At 38.7% G+C, this 23,681-nt stretch overlaps 1 protein-coding gene across 3 annotated transcripts in view; it reads left to right on the forward strand.

Moving 5' to 3' along the window:
• The window catches only part of DMD (dystrophin), a 2,282,236-nt gene that overhangs the window by 412,213 nt on the left and 1,846,342 nt on the right, over positions 1 to 23,681 (forward strand). For all 3 annotated transcript variants that reach the window (XM_059679269.1, XM_059679268.1, XM_059679270.1), the window contains exon 5: positions 19,208 to 19,300. In XM_059679269.1, the coding sequence (XP_059535252.1) occupies positions 19,208 to 19,300 (93 nt within the window). The remainder of the gene's footprint in view (positions 1 to 19,207; positions 19,301 to 23,681) is intronic.

The raw sequence follows: 23,681 nt of genomic DNA on the forward strand, positions 1-23,681 counted from the left end.
TGCCTCCCAGCACCGGGATCAGTGGAGCCGCGAGGCCTCCAAGCAACGGGATCAGCGGAGCCGAGAGGCTTACCGGCACCAGGATCAGCATGACGGGGCAGCGCCCAAACCCCCTGATCGCCCTGCGGCTCTGTGTGTGACAGGCGGCGGGGCCACAACGTCCCTATCTGCCCTGCTCTGTTCGTGACAGGGGAAGTCGCCCCAACCCCCTGATCAGCCCTCTCTGTGCCTGATACGGGGGAGCTCCCCAACCCCATGATTGCCCTGCGGCTCTGTGTGTGACAGGGTGCGGTGCCTCAACCCCCTGATTGGCCCTGTTCTATGTGTGACAGGGTGCGGCGCCCCAACCCCTGCCCCCCCCCCCCCCCACGGGCCCTGCTCTGTGTGTGACGGGGTAGAGCCATAACCTCCCCATCGCCCTGCCCTGAGTGTGACAGTGGCAGCGCCCCAACCCCCTGATTGGCCCTGCTCTGTGAGTGATAGAGGGTGGCGCCACAACCCCCTGATCCACCCTGCCCTGAGTGTGACAGGGGGCAGTGCCCCAACTCCCCTATCGGCCCTACTCTGTGAGTGACGGGGGAGCTCCTCAACCCCCTGCTGGGCCCTGCTATGTGTGTGACAGGGGGGAGCTCCCCAACCCCCCTGATGGGCCCTGCTCTGTTCGTGACAGGGGGTGGCGCCGCAACCTCCCCATCGACCCTGCCTTGAGTGTGACAGGGGACGGTGCCCCAACCCCCCAATCGGCCCTACCCTGAGCGTGACTGAGGGTGGCATCACAACCTCCCAATCTCACTGCTCTGTGCATGACAGGGGAAGGCGCCCCAACTCCCCAATCGGCCCTGCTCTGAGCCCGACCAGGGGCTGCACCTAGGGATTGGGCCTGCCCTCTGCCACCTGGTAGCAGGCCTAAGCCCGCGGGTCGTTATCTCACGAGGGGTCCCAGACTGTGAGTAGGCACAGGCTGGGCTGAGGGACCCCCCCCTCCCCCTGAGTGCACAAATTTTTGTGCACCCGGCCTCTAGTTTGTAATAAAGTAATAAAATAGACTAATCTCTTATAAATTGATTCAGGAAAAAGAGGAGAAAAGCAAAAATATACAATTTAAACACAGAAAGAAAATATTAAGCATAAGCACAAGAGCTATAGAAAGCAAAAATGGAATCTACACTGAACTATATGTTGATTATAAAATATCAATGAAATCATTATAGTCTATGCAAAATAATAAATTATAAAAATTAACACAATGGAATATAGAGTATCTAAATTAGTAACCAAGACAACTTAAAAAATTGTAAAAGGTAAAACCTTCCAGAAAGGCTTCTGAGTATAATGGAACCAATGTAATGAGGAGCCTCCCAATTCTGAAAATCTATCCACAAACCTAATTTTTAAAATTTCTTGAAAAGATTAGCTCTACCTGCTGTTAAAGGGGTCTTATAAGCTTCCTTTTTAAAGACTACTTTGTGGTAGTTTCTTAGATAAAGTTCATTTTGACTTCTTCCCTCATAGGGTCTCCTCTACTTTGGCCTACACTTCTGCAACACATTCTCTGGTTCTAAACTAGCAACCTACTAATTCGACCCTGTGCCTCAATTTCCTCTATCCTGACTTCTAACTTGCTATCTTACTCACATGCTATTCACAGTTTAGCTCTGTAATGCTGACACCACATTTATGTTCTGATTTGCATTCTCTCTGCTGGCTTTTTGAGCATGAAGTTTTCCCTGCTATCAATAATTTACTTTTGAAAACCACTCATTGAGAAGAAAGTACTTTTAAGTGCAGCGATACCTTTATTATAATACTTGCCGAGAGCAAAGCTCATGTATAATAAAGGTGGCTGTGATTTCAAAAAGCAAATAAAGAAGGCAGTACAGAATTCTGTGACACGGGATGAATGTCTCTACCAAGTGGTTATGCTTCTCTACACACCAGGCCAAGATAAATTGTATTGCTGAGGAGGGGAAGAATGCCCCTCTATCCTTCTTTAGTTCTTATGACTGTACTGATAATAAATAATAAAAAAGATACAAGACTAGATTAACAGGAGATACAATTTAATATGTGTACATGGGAGAACCATAATATAATGCTCAGATTCTAAAATGAGGCTCAAATAAATAATCAAACCAGGCACCTTTCACCTTTTTATGCTTTTTAGAAAACAACAACAACAACAACAACAAAGAAAAACAAAGCACACAGACAAACGGAACATAACAACTTTAAATTTGGGAGAAATTGACAGGACAGAGAAAATCAGTGCTCATCAGAAAGGAATTTAAGCCAAGTTTGGGTATTCCTTGGTGAGGAATCTAAACAAAGTTTGGGCTTGAGTAGTAAGTTACAAGGCTTGTTTATATAAGCTTCCCACTCTGCATTCTTTTAACTATTGCAATAAGGTGGTCTCTCGGCCCTCACAAGCAGGGAGGGCATCACATCTGCTTTCAGGGGACAGAGAGATCAGGGTTTTTATTCTTAAACGGGTAGTTTCTTAAGGAACTTTAATTCAAAATACCCTATTATGTGGGTGGGGACAGTATCTGTGGCTTCCATTTATTTGTGACTGGTTGAAGTTTATAGAGAAAATCGCAGAAAACATGAAAACATCTCTCATATTGCCATTCTATCATTCTTTGCCCTTCTCCACCCTTGTTTGTGAGTAGTCTCTTTCACCAGGCATTCTGAATTCAGTAATATGGGCTTTAAAGCCCATCTTCTCTCAAATAAAAAGAAATATTTACTGAGTCATTTAAAATTGTTTATTTTGTCATGATTCATTATTGCATTTTATTTATATATTTATTTTAAAAATTCTTTATTGTTGGAAGTATTACATATGTAATACTTTCCCCCCATTAACCTCCTCCAGCGGCCCTTATCCCCTCAACCACCACCCAGTCCTTCAGCACCATATTGTCTGTGTCCATCATTATGCACATATGCACACAAGGTCGTTAGTTAACTACCTCCCACCACCCACCTTCCCTCTGAGATTCCATACTCTGTTCCATGCTTCCATGTGTACGGATCCACTCCGTTCATCAGTTTTTGTTACTTAGATTCCACATTTGAGTGCGATCATGTGATACTTGTCTTTCTCTGACTGACTGATTTCATTTAGCATGATATTCTCTAGGTCCCTCCATGCTGTCTCAAAGGGTAAGATATTCTTTTTTATTGTTGCATAGTATTCCATGGTATAAATGTACCACCGCTTTTTTATCCAGTCATATACTGATGGGCACTTGGGCTGTTTCCAGAGCTTAGCTATTATAAATTGGGCTGCTATGAACATAGGGGTGCATATATTCTTTCTGATTGATGCTTCTGTTTCTTAGGTTGTACTAGTATTCCTAGAAGTGGGATCACTGGGTCACAAGGCAGTTCCATTTTTAACTTTTTGAGGAAACTCCATACTGTTTTCCATAGTGGCTGTACCAGTCTGCATTCCCGCTAGCACTATACTAGGGTTCCCTTTTCTCCACATCCTTGCCAGCACTTGCCCTTGTTGATTTATTGATGGTAGCTATTCTGACAGGTGTGAGATGGTACCATATTGTCGTTTTGATTTGCATCTCTGGTGATCAGTGACTTTGAGCATTTTTTCATATGTATCTTGGTCATCTGTATGTCCTCTTTGGAGAAGTGTCAATTTAGGCCCTTTGCCCATTTTTTTAATTGGATTGTTTGTCTTCCTTTTGTTAAGTAGTATGAAATCCTTATATATTTGGAAATTAACCCCTTACCAGATGTATCATTGGCAAATATGTTCTCCCACACATTGGGGTCTCTTTTCACTTTTTTGATGGTTTATTTTGTTCTGCAGAAACTTTTTATTTTGATGTAGTCCGATTTGTTTATTTTCTCCTTAGTTTCCTTTGCCCTAGAAGATTTATTGGTAAACATATTGCCACGAAAGATGTCTGAGATTTTGCTGCCTATGGTTTCTGCTAAGATTTTTATGGTTTCATGACTTACATTTAAGTCTTTTATCCATTTAGAGTTTATTCTTGTGTATGGTGTAAATTGGTGGTCTATTTTCATTATTTTTGCATGTACCTGTCTAGTTTTCCCAACACCATTCACTGAAGAGACTGTCTTGACTCCATTGTATGCTCTTGCCGCCTTTGTCAAATATTAATTGAGCATAAAGGCTTAGATCAATTTCTGGGGTCTCTGTTCTGTTCCATTGAAGTATATACCTGTTCTTGTGTCAGTACCACCAGGCTGTTTTGATTACAGTAGCTTTGTAGTACAACTTGAAAATCTGGCATTGTGATTCCTCCAACTTTGTTCTTGTTACTCAAGATTGCTACAGCTATTCGGGGTCTTTTTTGTTCCATGTAAATTTTTGGAGTGTTTGTTCCTGATCTGTGAAATATGGTGTTGGTATTTTAATAGGATTTGCATTGAACCTATAGATTGCTTTTGGTAGTATGGACATTTTAATGATGTTGATTCCACCAATCCATGAACACAGTGTATTCTTCCACTTGTTTATTTCTTCATCTATCTCTTTTTTCTCAATGTCCTATAGTTTTCTGAGTACAGGTCTTTTGCCTCCTTGGTTAAGTTTATTCCTAGATATCTTAATTTTCTTGTTGTAGTGGCAAATGAGATTTTTCAAAATTTCTCTTTGTGAGAGTTCATTATTGGTGTATAAAAATGCCATTGATTTCTCCGTGTTAATTTTGTATCCTGCTACATAGCTGAATTCATTTATTAAATCTAGTAGTTTTTTTGGTGGAGTCTTTATGGTTTTCTATGGACAATATCATGTCCTCTGAAAATAATAACAATTTTACTTCTCCCTTTCCAATTTGGATGTTTTTTTTGTTTTTGTTTTTTATTCTTGTCTCATTTCTCTGGCTAGGACTTCCAGTACTATGTTGAGTAAGAGTGGTGAAAGCATATATCCCTGTCTTGTTCCTGTTCTTAGGGGAAAATGTTTTAATTTTTGTCCATTGAGTGTGATGTAGGCTATTGGTTTATCATATATAGCCTTTATTATGTTGAGATATGTTCTCTCTGTTCCCACTCTGCTGAGAGTTTTTATCAAAAAAAGAGTATTGGATTTTGTTGAATTCTTTTTCTGTGTCAATTGTCTGTGGTGTTTTAAACTGCCCTCTATATGCATTATGTTATCTGTCTTCTACTCATTGGCTGATCTTGATTCCCAATATTTCCATGTTTATACTCTATGAATCTCAATGTCTTTTTAAAATTAAATTTACTGGGGTGACTCTGGTTAATAATAACATGATATAAGTTTCAGGTATACATCTTTATAATCTACTAGAGGCCCAGTGCACAAAAATTTGTGCACTCAGTGGGGGGGGACCTCAGCCTGGCCTGTGCCCTCTCACAGTCTGGGGCCCCTTGGGGGATGTCCACCTGCTGGCTTAGGCCCACTCCCTGGGGGATCGGGCCTAAGCTAAGCTGGCAGTCAGACATCCCTCTAGCAGCCTGGGAGCCCTTGGGGGATGTCCACTTGCCAGCGGGGAGCAGGCCTCAGCTGCAGTAGGACATCCTTAGCGCTGCTGAGGAGGTGGGAGAGGCTCCCACCATCACCGCTGTATTGGCAGCCATCAGCCTGGCTTGTGGCTGAGCAGAGCTCACCCTGTGGGAGCGCACTGACCACCAGAGGGCAGCTCCTGCATTGAGCATCTGCCCCCTGGTGGTCAATGTGTGTCATAGTGACCAGTCCTTCCCAGTCATTCTGCTGTTAGGGTCAATTTGCATATTATCCTTTTATTATATAGGATTGTGTGTCCATCACCTGAACTCAATCCCTTTTTGAATTCATGGAATGTACTCCACCATTATTGAGTGTTGAAATATATCCTGGGCATATGCCAGGACTTCACTGATTTAGTATTAGCTGACACAGTTGTAGATCTCATAATTACGTTCAGTACAACACTCTCATCAATTGTCTATGACAAAGTGGCAATTATTTTACCAAGTAATTTCAATGTATAATGTGAGATTGCACTAAGAAAATAAGATTATTGTTATACATTATTGAAACCACAAATCCAAAGTGAGTAGTTAAAAAGCCTAGGGTGAAAATTCAAATGTCAGCTATGTTCCAGTATTAACTTAATCTCATCATTGAAAATTGTCATTGAATTAGACTGAATGGTTGTCAAATTTCACTGATCTGAAAGATGATGTAGTGTTCACTCTCCTTGGCATATGATCTTAGATAAAGAGGATTCTATAGTGTTCTTGAAAACTAGTATTTTATGTGTCCTCTAAGTATTCAGAAACTTAAAGCTATATAATATATATTTTGGAGTATGTCAGAACTTTATAATATTTTTGACCAAATATAACCTGTTTATATTTATTACTCACAAAATCTAGTGTTTTAATATAAATTCCGAATTTTGAAGTGAATTTATGTTAGACAAATATTATTTCTTACTTTAAATTGTCATCCATAAAATAGGCCTGTAATGTCTGTACCTTATATATACTAATTCCAAGGATACCCAAAAGAAGTGTATCCTTTTAACCCTGTCACTCCCTAATTGCAGGATATTTGTGAAATTATTCCATGACTTTGGTTCCACTTCACTAACTGTGAAATGTACTAATATAAATAAGTACTAAATGTACTTGTTGAAAATAAGTACTTATTAGAAATAAGTACTAAATGTACTTACTTCAAAATATTCTTCTATGGAATAGAAACATACACAAGCATATCATGTAATCTTTAAATTCCCATTAGAATTATTACTATTAAAAATGAAGCTAGTGCTCATTTAAAATAATTTCATAAGGTGAATTGTTTATCCTCCCCCAACCCCAGTGCATTTCTTGCATCAAGGGAAAATTGTATGTTTTTTCTTGTATATTCAACTTAAAATTGAGGTACCCATTATCCTATAATTTGTACACATGGAGATTTTGGGAGATAATAATAATATGGCTACAAACGATATTATAATTTATTTTTTCTTATTATAATTTATATTAGTCATATATCTTAATTTTTGTTGTTGTTGTTTTGCTAGTGCTAAGTTTCTTGTTCTTCAAATCACTATACATGGCTCAATATTAGAAAGCTGTGGCTATATAGAGTTCTTGTTGTCCTTAAAATGGTATTCTATATTGCTAGGTATAAGATTTTGTACATATTCTTATATTTATAAAAATTGTATTTATAAAAAATTAAGTTAATACAATATTGAAAATGTATACAATTTTAATGTTATTCTATGTTGTGAAATTATTGAGGACAGTGCCTATTTTCTCAAATGATGCCCTCTAGTATATAATATCCCACATAAGAAATTTTGCTTAAATTATGAGCTATTTTACCAAAAAGTTTAGTTCTGTATTTTATGTTCTATAAGAATACTGCATTGAAACTTATATTTTGATATATTTTAATTTTCTTTCAGCCCTTTAATGTTTATATTTTCTTAACATTATAAAAATCTTTATTGTTAAAGAGGCAGTATATAAGCAAGTAAAAACACAGTTCCATTAAAAAGAATTACCTTGTGATAGGTGATTACGAACATAAACACATTCAAAATATAAAGAAATTTTAAGTTATTTCACCCGTGTAAGCAATTGGGTAAAACAGCCCATTTTTTAGTCTATGTCTATACTCAACACTTAATATATGGTATACGGTGGATGGTCAAAAATATTTAATGAATGACTTAATATGTAAAGGTTAATCATTGAAGGTAGGGATGATATCTTCATAGTGAGTACCCAGAACTGTATTTTTATGTATTCTAGGTCAAAATGTGATTTTTTAAAAGGTATTTCCAATATAAAGATCTATATTTGCATAAAATAAAAAAATAATCTGTGGAATATGGGGATCTGAGAGGGAATAAAGAAAACCTGCCAGTGGAAAACTGGTCCACAATGGTGAATGCAACCCACCCTTTAGTTGTATATATTGAACTATTCATCATTTAATAATAAAAGATTCAATACATACATCTCTCAATGGAAAACTGTATGATTTATGCCCACAAGTCTTAAAATTTTATATACTTCTTAAACACAGTTATAAAAGCACATGCTGCAGGGCAGTAAAACTACTTTGCTTTTCCTGCATTTCTGATCTTTTAAATACATTATATTTGGGAGGATTACATAAATACTTGAGGAGTGTTGTTTCAATATTGAGAAGTCTCTTTAGCTTGACTATACAATGGTAGATGTTTTATAAAATGTACTTACATTTCAAAAGGAAATCCTAGAATGTTGGAAGGAAATACTCAGTTATAAACCATTTATGAGAAAGAAATGTATGGGTATGAAAGAACCAAATAAATAGATGGTAGAGTATTTGCATGAGGCCTAAGTATTAGGACAGATTTTTATATAATAAACTAGAGGCACGGTGCACAAAATTTGTGCATGGGTAGGGTCCTTAGGCCTGGCCAGTGATCAGGGCTGATCGGGGCCTTCTGGCTGCCAGCTGGGGCCATCCTTCCAGCTTCCAGCCAGGGCCTTCCTTCCCCCAGATGCCGGCTGCCAGTCAGGGCCTTCCTTCATTCCACACCACCCCCTGGTGGTCAGCACACATCATAGCGAGCGAGCAATCGAACTCCCAGTCTCTTGGTCGAACTCCCAAGGGGACACTTTGCTTATTAGCCTTTTATATTTATAGATTGCCACACATGGTATTTCCCTGTTAGCTATTGTTTAAAATTTTACTTAAGGAAAGCCACACAAACTTTTAAAGATGATACTTATGGTTCCTTTCATAATCTTGGCATTCTATATAGAAAGTTATTTCATAAGATTTACTTTGCATCATTTTTCATTTATTTAAACTCACATACCAAGACTGATGAGTAAAAAGCTGGCTTACCACTATCCCTATATCTTCTTTAACTTAAACAACTCTCAGATTATATTCTGTATATTAAGAAACAAAAGTGATTCCTCCTTAGGATAATAGATTTTGAAATCTGAAGTGATCCTGAAGAACCACATCATCTGAAACAAATGTGTGGAACCTTCTACCGTTAACCTAATTGTAGTTGGCTGAATGATACGGGAAGTGTTTTCACTCTGAAATGTCATTCTCGGTGGTTGTCTGAAAAGAAACAAGTGGTAAATACCATTTATTGGAAAGATAATGGTTCCTTATTGAATGAGATACATCTTTTTACAACATTCAAGTTAGAACTGCAAATGCTAAGATCCAAGATGGCAGTGGAGTAGGTGGATGTTACACTTACATGCTCCCAGGACCAAACTGGAATTAAAACTAAATTATAGAGCAACCTGAATAACAAACTGAAGACTATCTTTAATTGAAAAATAAAAAAGTAAAGGAAAAAAGCTGGGAAATAAGAATAGTATTTTTATGGGGAATTATACATTTTTTTAGCATGTTAGAAATGCTCTATCTAGACTGGAATGAATGTTTGTTACACAAGCATATACATTTGTCAATCCTTACTTAATATATAGTTAAAGTTTTCTTGTACAGAGATTTGAAGTATATGTTAATTTTACCTCAATAAAAAGAAAATTGTCTCTTTTCAAAACCAAACCAAACCAAACCTGGGATAAAACAAACATTCCTCTCTTGAATAAGCAATGGAAGAAAATTAATTGCTCTTTGTAGTCTAGTAGTTAGTAAGTTCATTTAGGAGGTAGAGCACTAGTAAGTAACAGTGCTCTCTGAAATACTTATATCCTATATAATAAAACCCTAATATGCAAATTGACCGAATAGCAGAACAACAGGTGGAACAACCAGTTGCTATGATGCACACTGACCACCAGGGGGCAGACGTTTAATGCAAGAGCTGTCCCCTGGTGGTCAGTGCACTCCCATGGGGGAGTGCTGCTCAGCCAGAAGCCAGGCTTGCAGCTGGTAAGCGCAGTGGCAGTGGCAGGAGCCTCTCCTGCCTCCATGGAAGTGCTAAGGAGCAGTGAGCCGAGGTCCCGGACTGCGAGAGGGATTCTGGACTGTGAGAGGGATGTCTGACTGCCAGCTTAGGCCTGATCCCTGAGCCGGCAGGTGGACATCGCCTGAGGGGTCCTGGGCTGCGGGAGGGCATAGGGCTGGGCTGAGGACCCCCCCCCCATGCACAAATTTTGTGCACTGGGTCTCTAGTATTAATTATAAATTACTAAATATATATTTTTGTACAAAATCAGATATTTTAGTCTAAGTTCTAGGGTGGGAACAGAATTTTGTTCAATTTGTGTCCTCACATCTATAAAATCAGTAACAATAGACTATTCAAAAACCAGTTCATTAGGTTTCCCAGGTGTATGTCCACATCCTGCTCATCCTTACTCAAGGGATGTTTTCCTGAGTTCACACTGAAATATTCTGCTGGAGCCACAGTAAGTTTCCATTATGTCGAGGCAAATGGTGAGAATTTTCTATCTTCCAAAATCACCTTTGAATAAAGCATCTTCCACAAATAATAATATAAAACTCTGAGCAGGAATCTAATATTACTTCATGAACAAAGTCTTAGGCCTTTTTGTAGGAACTCCAAAAACTAATCTTCATGTGTAGGTGAACTTGTTTCTGCAAAAATTCAATGCAGCTATTTAATTTTCACATACAATATCAATTTTCACACCTATTCATTTGGTATCAGATGCTTTCATTCTGAAAACAGGAAAACATAACTTTGGCTGTCCTTAATGACCTCAGTCTTGAATTTCTTGCTATCTAGTGCTTGTCACAATACTGATATACACACAGACACACACACACACACACACACACACACACACACACACACACACTCTTTCTATCACACTGAGTCCATTTATTAACATATATGTCACATAAATTTTTTTTGTTTTTCTTACTAGCAGACATAATTATTCATTTCAAACAGGTATTAACATATTCTAGTTTTTGTTTTCTCTTTTCACGGTTATTTAGAAATTAGATTGAGAATCTTTGAAAGATAGAATTTCAGAGCATATATTATAAAAATATATATATAAAAGAAAAGAGAGAAGCCATTGTATAATGTGGTAATAATTACTTGAGGGTAGCTAGTAATAATTTTAAAAAATATATCACTCATAACTATATAGTAAAAAAATATGGCATTATAACAACTCTAAGCATATGAGAATTTAGAATCAAAATTTGCTACACTGTCAATAAGAGGCATTCAGTAGTCATGTAAAGAGCTTGAACAATCCCCTTCAAGCATGACAGAATACCACTCCCCCTTCTTAATGAATATTAATGTTATTAATATTCTTGTCTACATGATGGTGTGCAATATTTGTTAATTTAGAGAGAGCTTATTAAGATAGTTGAAGAATTTTTTAGATTTAATTAAGGAATTGCCTCTCACATCTGGACCTGCTTTTAAATCTTGTGGAAGCTTCCTGTATCTTTGAGACCCCATTTCCCTCTTGTAAAATGTACACAAACTATTAAGTAGCTCACACTTTTAGTGTTATGATGATGTGGGTAGACTGAAAGCTATATTCAGAGAGAACTCGATAGCCTTAATTATTTTAAAGATAGAAATAAAATAATTAACTATATTTAAGAGATTATTAAAACAATAATGAATAGTGGATTCAAAATAGAATTAAAAAATAGGCTGAATACATTCAAAAGCTGGCTCTTTGAATAGGTCAACAAAAATAAATAAACCTCTTTTAATCACAACAAAAAATATGAAGAGAATGAGAATGGAAAATACAGAAGGTTAGTAACGAGGAAGGATGTGAAACCACAGATACAGAAGAAATTAAGAAAATACTATAAGCAATTCTGTAATAAATCCAGGACATGGATAATTTCCTACTACAATGCAAATTACTAAAATTGATGTATGAATAGCAGAAAATTAAACTAGAATAATTACTCCAGAAAATATTGGTAAGTTATTAGAGATCTACCACTGAAAAATATACCAGTATTCTTCACAAATGAATTTAACTTCATCTATCTAGAATAAATAATTCCCATATTTTAAGCTATTCAAGAGTATATAAAAAGATAAAACTTTGCAATTCTTTTTGTGATGTCAGAGTAGCCTTACTAACAGCAGCCAATAAGCACAAAACGAAATATTAAATGTATAAGACAATCTTACTTTTGAATATAAATTCAAAAATTATGTTGAACTATATGAAATTGATTATAACTATATCTTGCCTATGGTAACTCAGTAAATGTGAGGTGATAGTTGTAAAGAGTTCTTAAAATTAATAAGGAAAAGAAAACTAACCTATAAGTAATAAACAAAGCATATTAACCGATGATTCACAGATGAAATTGTAATAATCAGTCATACAAAAAGATATTCCAAATGTACTAGGAATAGTGGAAATCAATTAGGTTAACAAAGTAATACCCTTTTACTCATCAGATAGGCAAAATATAAAAGAAGAAAAACCCATTTCTGGATAAAATATTAAATGCTAAATCCTTTTTATAAAGAAACTGGAGGCCCGATGCACGAAGATTCGTGCAAGAATGGGCCTTCCTTCTCCTGGCTGCTGGCACTGCCTTTGTTCTGGCCAGAGCTGCCTTTCGCCTTCGCTCCGGCCCAGAGCTGCTTTTCTGCCTTCCCACGCTGCCCAGAGGCCTGGAACAGCTGGGGTGGTGTGGAACACCTGCATCGTTGCCATGGCAACAATGCAAGCATCCCGCCCCCCCACTTGGCGCCTGCATATGCAAATTAAACTGACACCTTTGTTGGGTTAATTTGCATACTCACTCCTGATTGGCTGGTGGGCATCATGAAGGTATGGTAAATTTGCATCTTTCTCTTTTGTTAGTGTAGATACCTACTAAAATGAAAACTATATATCCCCTTTGATCTAGTAGATACATTCCTGGAAATAGTGATTATCACAATGGAAGCATCAGTATTTGAGGATGGATAATGCATGATGTCCATTCCAGCATTGTATAAAGTGGGAAATAAAAATAAAGTAAATATCACAACCCTAGAAACAAACTGAATGTCCACTAACAGGGCACTGGCAAAATACTCTATGATTCAGCCAAACTATGAAATATTATATAGTCATTAAAAGAAATGAATAAGAGAGATTATTTATTGGTAAAATCAATGTTCCATAGAATCTGAATAATGTGCCATTTTGGGGGGTACAGTATAAAACCCCTTAGATTTTTGTGCATGTGATATCATACATGCACGCTCAAAATATAATAATCACTTGAATAGGGAGAAAAATATGAAAATCGTTTCTTAAGTCAGATTAAGTAAAAAGTCAGGGGAAGAAAGTAGGGGAAGCAAAATGGAAAAGAAAACTTGTCTAAGAAAAATAGGAGAGAGGTATGTATGAGATCTGACTCATGCACTTGTGTAAAATAATATATTTGTGTGGTCATATTTATAAAGGAATAAAATATTTCTTAAAAAAACAAATTGAGATTATACACACAGACATAGTGAACAGGACAAAGTTTAGCCTATAGTTTACCACTGAAAATATGATGATGGTTGCATTTCTTACAACCCAACGACAGGATGCCAAAATAGCCAAATCAATGCCTCTATTGTCACATGAAGAATTCCCAAATGAAAAGTAGATCATGGTACTTTCTTTCCTTTCTTTTTTTTTTAAACACACATTTTACTGATTTTTTTTACAGAGAGGAAGGGAGAGGGATAGAGAGTCAGAAACATCGATGAGAGAGAAACATCAATTGGCTGCCTCCTGTACACCTCCTACTGGGGATGTGCCCGCAACCAAGGTACATGCCCTTGACCAGAATCGAACCTGGGACTTTTAGTCCACAGGCTGACGCTCTATCCCAGGGGTCCTCAAACTACGGCCCGCGGGCCACATGCAAATGCAAATATTGTATTTGTTCCTGTTTTGTTTTTTTACTTCAAAATAAGATATGTGCAGTGTGCATAGGAATTTGTTCATACTTTTTTTTTAAACTATAGTCCGGCCCTCCAGCAGTCTGAGGGACAGTGAAATGGCCCCTGTTTAAAAAGTTTGAGGACCCCTGCTCTATCCACTGAGTCAAACCAGTCAGGACAATACTTTCTTGTTCTTGAGTTATTAATCTCCTCAGAGAGCACTATATTTCCTTCCCTAATAAATTCTAGAAATGTGTATATTCTACTTTGTATAATTAAAATGAAAATATTATAGCATATATCTGCATATGGAAGACAAATTTATATGAATGCCCCATAATTTGAAATATTCATATTAACTACAGCATACTGAATTAGGGAAGATTTGCATGGGATACTCTTGAAACTTAGCTACCTAAAGAAAAGTATCTGCATTGCAGAAATAAGTAGACAGAGAATATCTTACAATGGCACTATCACCTTGATACTCCTATACCCAAGAAAGTCAAAGTCTATCTTTTTAACCAGCTTTCAGAACTTTCATTTATCTGCTTCTCTGTAGAAAGTTACTGAAATGCCTATTTATGTACCACTTCTATGTAAAATCCATATGATACCACACTAACATTTAATGTATTTAATAGCTCAATAATATCCTCTACTTCAAATTTTGTGTGGAATTCAACTATGGACTTGTATCTTGAACTTTTATCCTTATTCAAATGATTCTACATTTTTTTTCTGTATCATTTATTTGGTTTAAGCCAAGTGACCAATATTTTTTATATAGTTTGGATACAAAAATAAATTTAATTAGCCATTTAACCTGCAAATAAGTGTATGTGGGGATTAATTGGAAGTGATTTGATCATTACACTGAAGGGTAGCCTTTTGTTTTCAACTGAATTTCCCAGATAGCTTATTATTTTCAAGTTATTAATTAATCAAATTTAGAAAATTGACATGAATGATGAGGAATATGTTTTAGCATTGAGTGAGAGAAAGGTGAAGCCATCTCACTGAAGGATAAAACAAGTTGGAAGGACATATCAGAGTGAAATTTAGTCCAGTAAGGCTTCAGAGTCTGAGGGAATGAAAGCTTTAACTACAATGAGTCTCAGCTACTTAGTGAAAATATCTAGAGGAGGATAACCAGTTTCTCTCAGGTCACTGCTTTAAGGTGCCGGGGTTCATGTCCCAGCATTAAGAAGGGTTCAGGAATCTGGAAAAGGGGCTGTGCGTAGATGACATAGAAATCCAGAGACTCATAGAGTCTGGAGATGAGATATAATTTTGAAAGGCATTGGGGGTCAGAGGACCTTCAGCTAAAGGAACTGAAGCGTCCCTCCTTGTCTAGGACCCTTGCTTTTATTCACACAATTTGTCCTAAGGCAAGGTGGAGATAATACACTTCAAAGGGTAAGCTTTCAAAGGGTACAGAGGCATTGTCAGTTTGGGGAATAGCCTACAGCTGTTCAGGTGTTTGGCCAGTAGGAGGCAATAACATGTAGATTAAGATGCCCTTTAACTGTCTGGCAACCACAATCAGTTTCCTATTCAGGTTTGGGGAAATGCCTTTAGCCATTCCCAACAGGTGACTACATCTGTGACTCAACCCTATTGAGTCCCCAAGTTTCATCAACCTTTTGATGAAACTCTTGAAATTACGGCATGCTGGAATTGGTCTACAGCACTAAGGATCCTATCGAACAAAATGGCAGGATCCTGGAGGCAGCCCAAAGAAAATTCAACCAAAGCATCTGGCTGGTGTGGCTCACTGGTTGAGCATTGACCTGTGAACCAGGCAGTCACGGTTTGATTCCTGGTCAGGGCACAGGCCCAGGTTGTGGGCCCGATCCCCAGTGGGGGCGTGCAGGAGGCAGCAATCAATAATTATCTCTCATCATTGATGTTTCTATCTCTCTCTCCCTCTCCCTTCCTCTCTGAAATCAATAAAAATATATTTTTAAAAAGAAAATTCAACCAAAGGGATCAGTGAGCCAAGGATAGTAAATAGGAAGAGAAACCTAAGTTACTCAACCTTCAACTTTGCTCTGACAGTTTCATCCCCATTGTTTAGCACTTAATCTGAAGTTGCTTATTTGCTTTATTGTGATATTTTCTGCTTTTAAAGTATCCCTGGATACTTATTTTTTAGTTAACCTTTTCATTTTGATATAATTATAAATTCTCATATACTTGTAAGCAATAATACAGAGATCCTGTGTACCCTTAACCAAGCTTTACCAGATGGTAGCATACTCTATATAGTATGACATTACCATGGACATCAACATTGATACAGTACGCCAGTAGGATTCATATTTTTCCAGTTTTACTTGTACATGTGTGTGTGTATGCATGTGTGTTTTTAGTTCTACACAACATTATCACATATTTATGTTTGTGTTTCATCCATGAGAGTCAAGAGGCAGTACACATCCATCACCAGAAGGATCCCTTCTGCTGCCCGTTTTTTTTTTAAACCCTCACCCAAGGACATGTTTTTTTTTATTACTGAAGAGAGAGAGAGAGAGAGAGAGAGAGAGAGAGAGAGAGAGAGACATAAATCAGTTACCTCTAATGTGCGCCCCTACTGGAAATTGAACCCATAGCATTTTGGTACATGGATGATGCTCCAACCAACTGAGCCACCCGGGCTTGGCCCGCTTGCTGCCCATTTATAAACACATCCATCTACCACCCCCCCCTTCCACTCCGGCCCCTAACTTCTGGCAACTGTTCCTCTCCATTCCTCTAATTTTGTCATTTCAAAAACTGTTATCTACACTAATAAAAGAGAAACATGGTAATTGGCGTACGACCGCTACCCTTTTCATTGGCTAATCAGCGAGATATGCAAATTAACTGTCAGCCAAGATGGCAGCCGGCAGCCAGGCAGCTTGAAACTAACATGAGGCTTGCTTGCTTCAGTGACGGAGGAAACCAACGTTCCCCGCCTGCCTTGCCAGCCTCTGAGCCTGCAGTTTCAAACATTGTAACAGATACCGTGGGACTTCAGCCAGCAGATTCGCAACATTGTATGCAAAGGCCAGAAACCTACTTTCAGCCGAGGCCTAAGAGCTGGAGCCAAGCCTCAAGCTAAAGCTGGCCCAGAATAAAAAAGAAAAAAAAAGAAAAAAAGGAGCGTTTGGGAGTTCAGTCACCCCCAGCTTGAAAACAGCCCTTATCCCCTCACCCAGACTGGCCAGGCACCCCAGTGGGGACCCCCACCCTGATCCAGGACACCCATCAGGGCAAACCAGCCAGCCCCACCCATGCACTAGGCCTCTACCCTATATAGTAAAAGGGTAATATGCCTCCCAGCACCGGGATCAGCGTGACAGGGGGCAGCGCCCAAACCCCCTGATCGCCCTGCGGCTCTGTGTGTGACAGGGGGCGGGGCCGCAACCTCCCTATCCATCCTGCTCTGTTCGTGACAGGGGAAGGCGCCCCAACCCCCTGAGCAGCCCTGCTCTGTGCCTGATAGGGGGGAGCTCCCCAACCTCCCCCCCCCCACGGGTCTTGCTCTGTGTGTGACGGGTAGAGCCATAACCTCCCCATTGGCCCTGCCCTAAGTGTGAGAGTGGTGGCGCCCCAACCCCCTGATTGGCTCTGCTCTGTGGGTGATAGAGGGTGGTGCCCCAACCCCCTGATGGGCCCTGCTCTGTGTGTGACAGGGGGCGGTGCCCCAACTCCCCTATCGCCCCTACTCTGTGCGTGACAGGGGGCAGCGCCCCAACCCCCTGATTGGCCCTGCTCTGTGAGTGACAGGGGGCAGCGCCCCAACCCCCTTGATGGGCCCTGCTCTGTGCGTGACAGGGGGTGGCGCCGCAACCTCCCCATCGACCCTGCCTTGAGTGTGACAGGGGACGGTGCCCCAACCCCCCAATCGGCCCTACCCTGATCGTGACTGAGGGTGGCATCACAACCTCCCAATCTCACTGCTCTGTGCATGACAGGCGGCGCCCCAACTCCCCAATCGGCCCTGCTCTGAGCCCGACCAGGGGCTGCACCTAGGGATTGGGCCTGCTCTCTGCCACCTGGGAGCAGGCCTAAGCCCGCGGGTCGTTATCTCCCAAGGGGTCCCACACTGCGAGAGGGCACAGGCCGGGCTGAGGGACCCCCCCTCCCCCCTGAGTGCACAAATTTTTGTGCACCAGGCCTCTAGTATAATATAAATAGAATCATACTATATGTGACCCTTTGAGGTTGGCTTTGTTTGTTATATCAGCATAATTTCCAGGAGAGTCATCCAAGTTGCTGTATATATGAACAGTTCATTCCTTTTCATTACAAAATAATATTCTATGGAATGGATGTACCACAATTTGTTTAACCATTCACCTTTGAAGGGCATCTGGATCGTTCCCAGTTTTGCCTGTTACAAATAAAGCTACTGGGAATATTTACATATAAGGTTTTGTATAAAAATCAGTTTCCATTGCTTTGGGATAAATGCCTAAGAGTTCACTAGCTGGACTGTATGATGAATACATGCCCAGCTTTGTAAGAAATGGCCAAATGTTTTCCAGAGTAGCTGTACTATTTATATTTCTACCAGAAATGCATGAGTGATCCAGTTTCTCCACATCCTCATCCGCATTTGATATTCTCACTATTTTTTAATTTTAGCCATTAATGTAAGTGTGTGATGCTAGCTCACTGTGGTTATATTTTGCATTTCCCCAATTGTTAGTAATATTGACTATCCTTTCATGTGCTCATTTGTCTGATGCTTATATTTAACCTGACCCTGATTAAGAATGTTAAAACCATGGACAGGAGATAAAATTTGTCTTGAAAAATGAAGCCCTGCCAGAATTTGATTCCCAAATCCAGTCCTGAATGGAGAAAAGAGAGCTGGCCATTAGCTCCATTGTTTATTAGAATTCTAATGTGTTTCTAAAGCAAGGGCATTTTAGTCAAATATAGTCACCCCTAATTATAATAGCATTCTTCTGAGCTACATAAAAGACTGATGAAATTTCTTTTTTGTTTCAATTATGTATTAGGAATCACATCTTAATTTTAGACATTCTTTATGAGTTATCATTGTTATAAATTTTATTTGGAGATACTCTGATTAGCCTCTTTAATTTATAATAATCTATCAATATACTAAAAGTACATTCATTTCCTATCTCTTTGCAAATGTGTAATTTGTCTGTTATAGAAATGGGGAGCTTGTCTGTTATAGAAAGTGCATTTACAAATGCATTGTTTCATTTTTAGATTATTTTAAAAAAGCGGTTATGCTGCTTAGGCTCTGAAAATAGCTAGTGCAATTACTTCCTCATATTGTTTTCTTTCCAAATAGACATTTTGTCTCCTTTCTTCAAATATTTTCCCTTTATCTTTAACAGGTTGATTTAGTGAATATTGGAAGCTCTGACATAGTAGATGGAAATCACAAATTGACTCTTGGTTTGATTTGGAATATAATCCTCCACTGGCAGGTAAGAATTCTGATGAATGTTTCCTTTTTGGGTAACATGTTGCTGATTCTCGCTTTCATTTTTTTCCCCCTTGACCTGCAAAACAAAAACGTGTACATCTCTAACAATACAAAGCCCATCTCCATAGTGCTGCCTTTTAAGTTAGCACAACTAAGGTCATTTGAGATGTGAAGGAACAGCAGATTATAAAACAGATTCTAGCACATATGCAGGAATATTTTTCTAAATGTTATCTCACTGGGTAGAGATGAGGCAAAAAAGACAAGTGTCCTCAACAGGGTAAGAAAAATATTTTTCACAAATATGAGTCTTCTATTACTTACCTTTAAGTGAACCTACATAGTTTTGGAAAATGAAAGGTATTTTTCCTGTTAATCACTACCAAATCAATGAGACTTTGTGAATCTTATGTATTCTCAATGTAAATTAATGCCAATAAAAGAGTAGTGGGATATGATCATCTAAATGAGTATATTTGTTATACTGAAAAACTGACTTTATAATCTGATTTGGAAATGCCATTTTTTTTTCTGAACTACTTCAGCATAGAGTTTTCTGAATGTCTGTATTTATTGGACCTCTGCAAAACAAACAATGTCATTTGGTTTAGTGGAAAGAGTACAGTTTCCTTTCAGTCAGACTAACATGAACTTAAATTCAACTCCACCATTTACCATCTTAATGACATTGAATTCAATGCCATCCCTTTCTGGGCCATAATTCCCTCACTGTCAAAATAGAAAAAAAATAAGAATGAACATCTATTTCATGTCAGGATTAAATGAGAGAATATCCATAAAGCACTCAGTACAGTGCACCATTTTCATTAGAGTTATATCACATGAATAATTATGATTGCTTAGAGTTTTCTACTCATATTTTAAGAACTTGAAAGATAATTATGTCTGCTTTTTTTACTAAAAGAGATTACTTTTTTATAAAAAAGATTTAAAAAAATGTTTTTATTGATTTTAGAGAGGGAGGAAGGGAGAGGGAGAGAGGCATGGAAACATCAATGAGAGAGAAATATCAATACTGATTGGCTGCTTCCTGCATGACTCCCCCCACCCCCCTTACTGGGGATAGAGCTGCAACCAGGGCATGTGCCCTGACCAAGAATCGAACCAGTGAGCTCTTAGTGCATGGGTTGATGCTCAACCACTGAGCAATAACGGCTGAGCTAAAACAGCTTTTTTTGAGATGTAATTTATTTGTTATAAATTTACCTGTTCTAAGTATAAAATTCAAAGTATACCAGACTGGTTTAGTTATGTTGTTCAAGGCTTCTCAAACTATTGTGAGGATGGAACAGTAGCTCCGCCCTCCCAATCCATAAAAGACTTTAGGATATTTACAGAGTTGTACACCATCACAACAATGTAACTTTAGCACATTGCCACCACCCTAAAAATAAATCTCATGTTCATTTACAGTTACTCCCCACTCTCATCCCCAGCCCTTGGCCACCATTAATCTATTTTCTGTCTCTATATGTCCATATTTTTGGACATTTCATATCAATGGAATCATATAATACGTGTTCTTTGATATCTGGCTCCTTTCATTGAGCATAATCTTTGAGGTATATCCCTATTGTAGCAGGTATCACTATTTCATTTAGTAGGGTTGACTTTTTTTATGGAAGCATCCAAATCCTCAGAGGGAAGGAGGATGGGTTGACTTTTAATTTGAATTGTAGGTTGGTCCTGCTCAGGGTCAGACAGTATGTAGACTAGAGGTATACATACTCAACTTGGCAGCCATATTGATCTTCTAGTTGATTCCCATCCCCATGTCTTTTTATTCTAAGAACTCTGAACAGGCTCAGTCCTATTTCACAGCGATCTGGGAAGCAAAAGAGAATAACCATAGTGGCTGCGAATAGAGAATAACCATAGTGGCTGCGAATAGAGAATAGCTCATACATACCTCAAATGAGCCAAAGGTTACCAATTTTGAGCCTTTTTCATATAGTGATGGTATCAAATAAAACCAGCAAAGCAACATCGGGCTCCTCATCCAACTGATTTGCTTCTGTTTCTCAGTATTACTTAAACTACCTTGAGAAAAGAACAGTTTTCTCCCCTTTTCTATTGTATGCAAAGAACAATGAAACTGAAGTGTTACCCACATGAAATAAAAAGACTCACAAAGCACAAGCCTATATTTTTATCATTAAATTGAACAGATGTAAACAGACTTTGTCAAATTGCAAACAGAAGATTCTAATGGACTATCAATTGCTTTAGTTATTTGATGGCCTGGTAACAAATGGTTCGTGGAGGGACCCCAGCTTGTAGAAAACACTTTGGGTTGCACAGAGGTTGGTTGTGACAAAGCCAGCAGGAAAACTTAGCACTGAACAGGACCTTCAAAGGGGATTTTAATTGTATTTATCATCAAAACTGTCTCTGATATGTCCTCACCATATCAGAGACAGTTTTGATGATATAGAGTTTAAAAACTAGCCTGTTGGATATTTTCTTCATTTGCTTCTGAGCTTGCTCATTTTTTATTAGCATGTGTGTGTGGGGGGGGAGGGGGCTTTCACATCCAGGAATACCAGAAGTAATGCTTCTGCAGTCTTTCCTTGTCTGAGACCTCTCTGTTGTTTTCCATTTATGTCCTTGAATTACTATATCTTTGTGACTAAAAGTACTCCTAGACTCTTCCCAGCTTCTGTCTCCTTATCTTATCTTTCTCTTCTATCACACTGCCCTGTTCTCCTAAAACTACAAATACACTAAAAATTCCTCCTCCTCAGTACTTCTTATCATAACCCAATGAATCCCAAAAGATGTTTTCACCAAGCGTACGTATTTGCCTTCTTATTAAATAGTCAAAAAAGCCCTTGGATTTCTGCAAAGATTAAAGGACATTCTGGCCAACCTAATGTACTTTCTGTATTTATCAGACTAAGAATGGCATTAAAAGGTGGAAAAATGTGAATCTTTTGTTCCAGTGCCACATACTATATTATTAATAGTGCTGTGTTTAGAGGCCTTCTCTTTGAACTTGTAAAAACTCAGAAATGTCAACCCTGTTTCCCCTGCCATTGTTTTTCCAGTTTCTACTTAACACTGTTAGGCTGGAAAATCATACCTATAGTGAAGAGTATGCATCTTTGAACACCATTGTTAAGTAGACAATGTGTGTTTGGCATCTTTTTCTTTCTTCTTTTTTTAAGTGTAAACCATCCTTTTATGGTGTTCAGCTCAGTTGTGGTAACCAGCTGGAGATGAAAACATACCCTAACAGGTGTGCTAGCAGAGGTCAGGCCGGAGCTTTGCTGGCTAACTCAAAGGAAACAATTCCAGGGCTATTTCACACTAAAATGTTTATCTGATTTATTCTTTGTATAGCATACAAGAGGAAGGTGGTTTTCGCAATGCTAAAAGCCCTTACTGTGAATTCCTGCCTATGTATACCTAGTGGGAAGTAGACTTTGAGCTAATCAGCTTAATTAAGGCATGCCTTTAGGGCCAACACCTGTAGAAGGGAGAGGGTAACTGGAGTGAGAACAAGAGCCATAGTGCACACCCAACAGCAGCCTTATTCAACCCCATGGGGACTTTGGAGCTTGAATGAGCCTTTAGAGTTGTCTCAAATGGGCCTAAAATTAATGACCATTTCCTTTCATCAGTCACTAGATGTGGGTGACCCTAGGAAGGACATAGCCATAGGTGAGGTGACTGAAACTCAGTCCCTGAGGGGACTGACAGCTGAAGGCTGCCTGGTGACAAATGGAGAACAAGCCCTTCCTAGAAGGAGAATCTTGGTGGTGCCTCTCAATGCCTATCACATCTTCTTTGCCCTGTTAATTCCCAGTTACTTTTTGAAATCATTGCTCAAAGACATTTCAATTTTTCCCTTTTAAAAACAGATGTATAGCTGTATGCATACACACATTTGTTTACATTGATTCTTTCTTTCTTAGAACAGTAAGCCCTGATTCTGGTAAATATTTCTGCTAAAAGACTCACCTTAGGACCAGCTCAGTGTCTGACTGAAGGTTGATCCTTAATAAAAATTTCTTGGTAATTGTCTTTCATATAGGAAAGGAAGACTGATGATTTCCTGTTGCCCTTTATTTTTTTCTCAGCAACATTTGCACCCAAGTAAGAGCAATACCAAAGAGGCTGAGGTTGATAACAGAATTAGTGACATAATGATGCAAAAGGAGTTTTGGATTGAATACTGGGTTGTCCTTAACATTATGGACATGGAGGGCAGTCTGGCCAAGCATTTTGTAAATGAATCCCATTCATCATGGAAGGGTTGCTGGATCAGTGCAAATTCATCACCACCACTGAGCCATTATCTACTGATTCTGACCCGGTTCAGCACAGGACGCTAGGTACACATCCAGCAATCACTGTAC

The sequence above is a fragment of the Myotis daubentonii genome, chromosome X (genome assembly GCF_963259705.1).
Source record: "Myotis daubentonii chromosome X, mMyoDau2.1, whole genome shotgun sequence".
Taxonomy (NCBI): Eukaryota; Metazoa; Chordata; class Mammalia; order Chiroptera; family Vespertilionidae; genus Myotis; species Myotis daubentonii.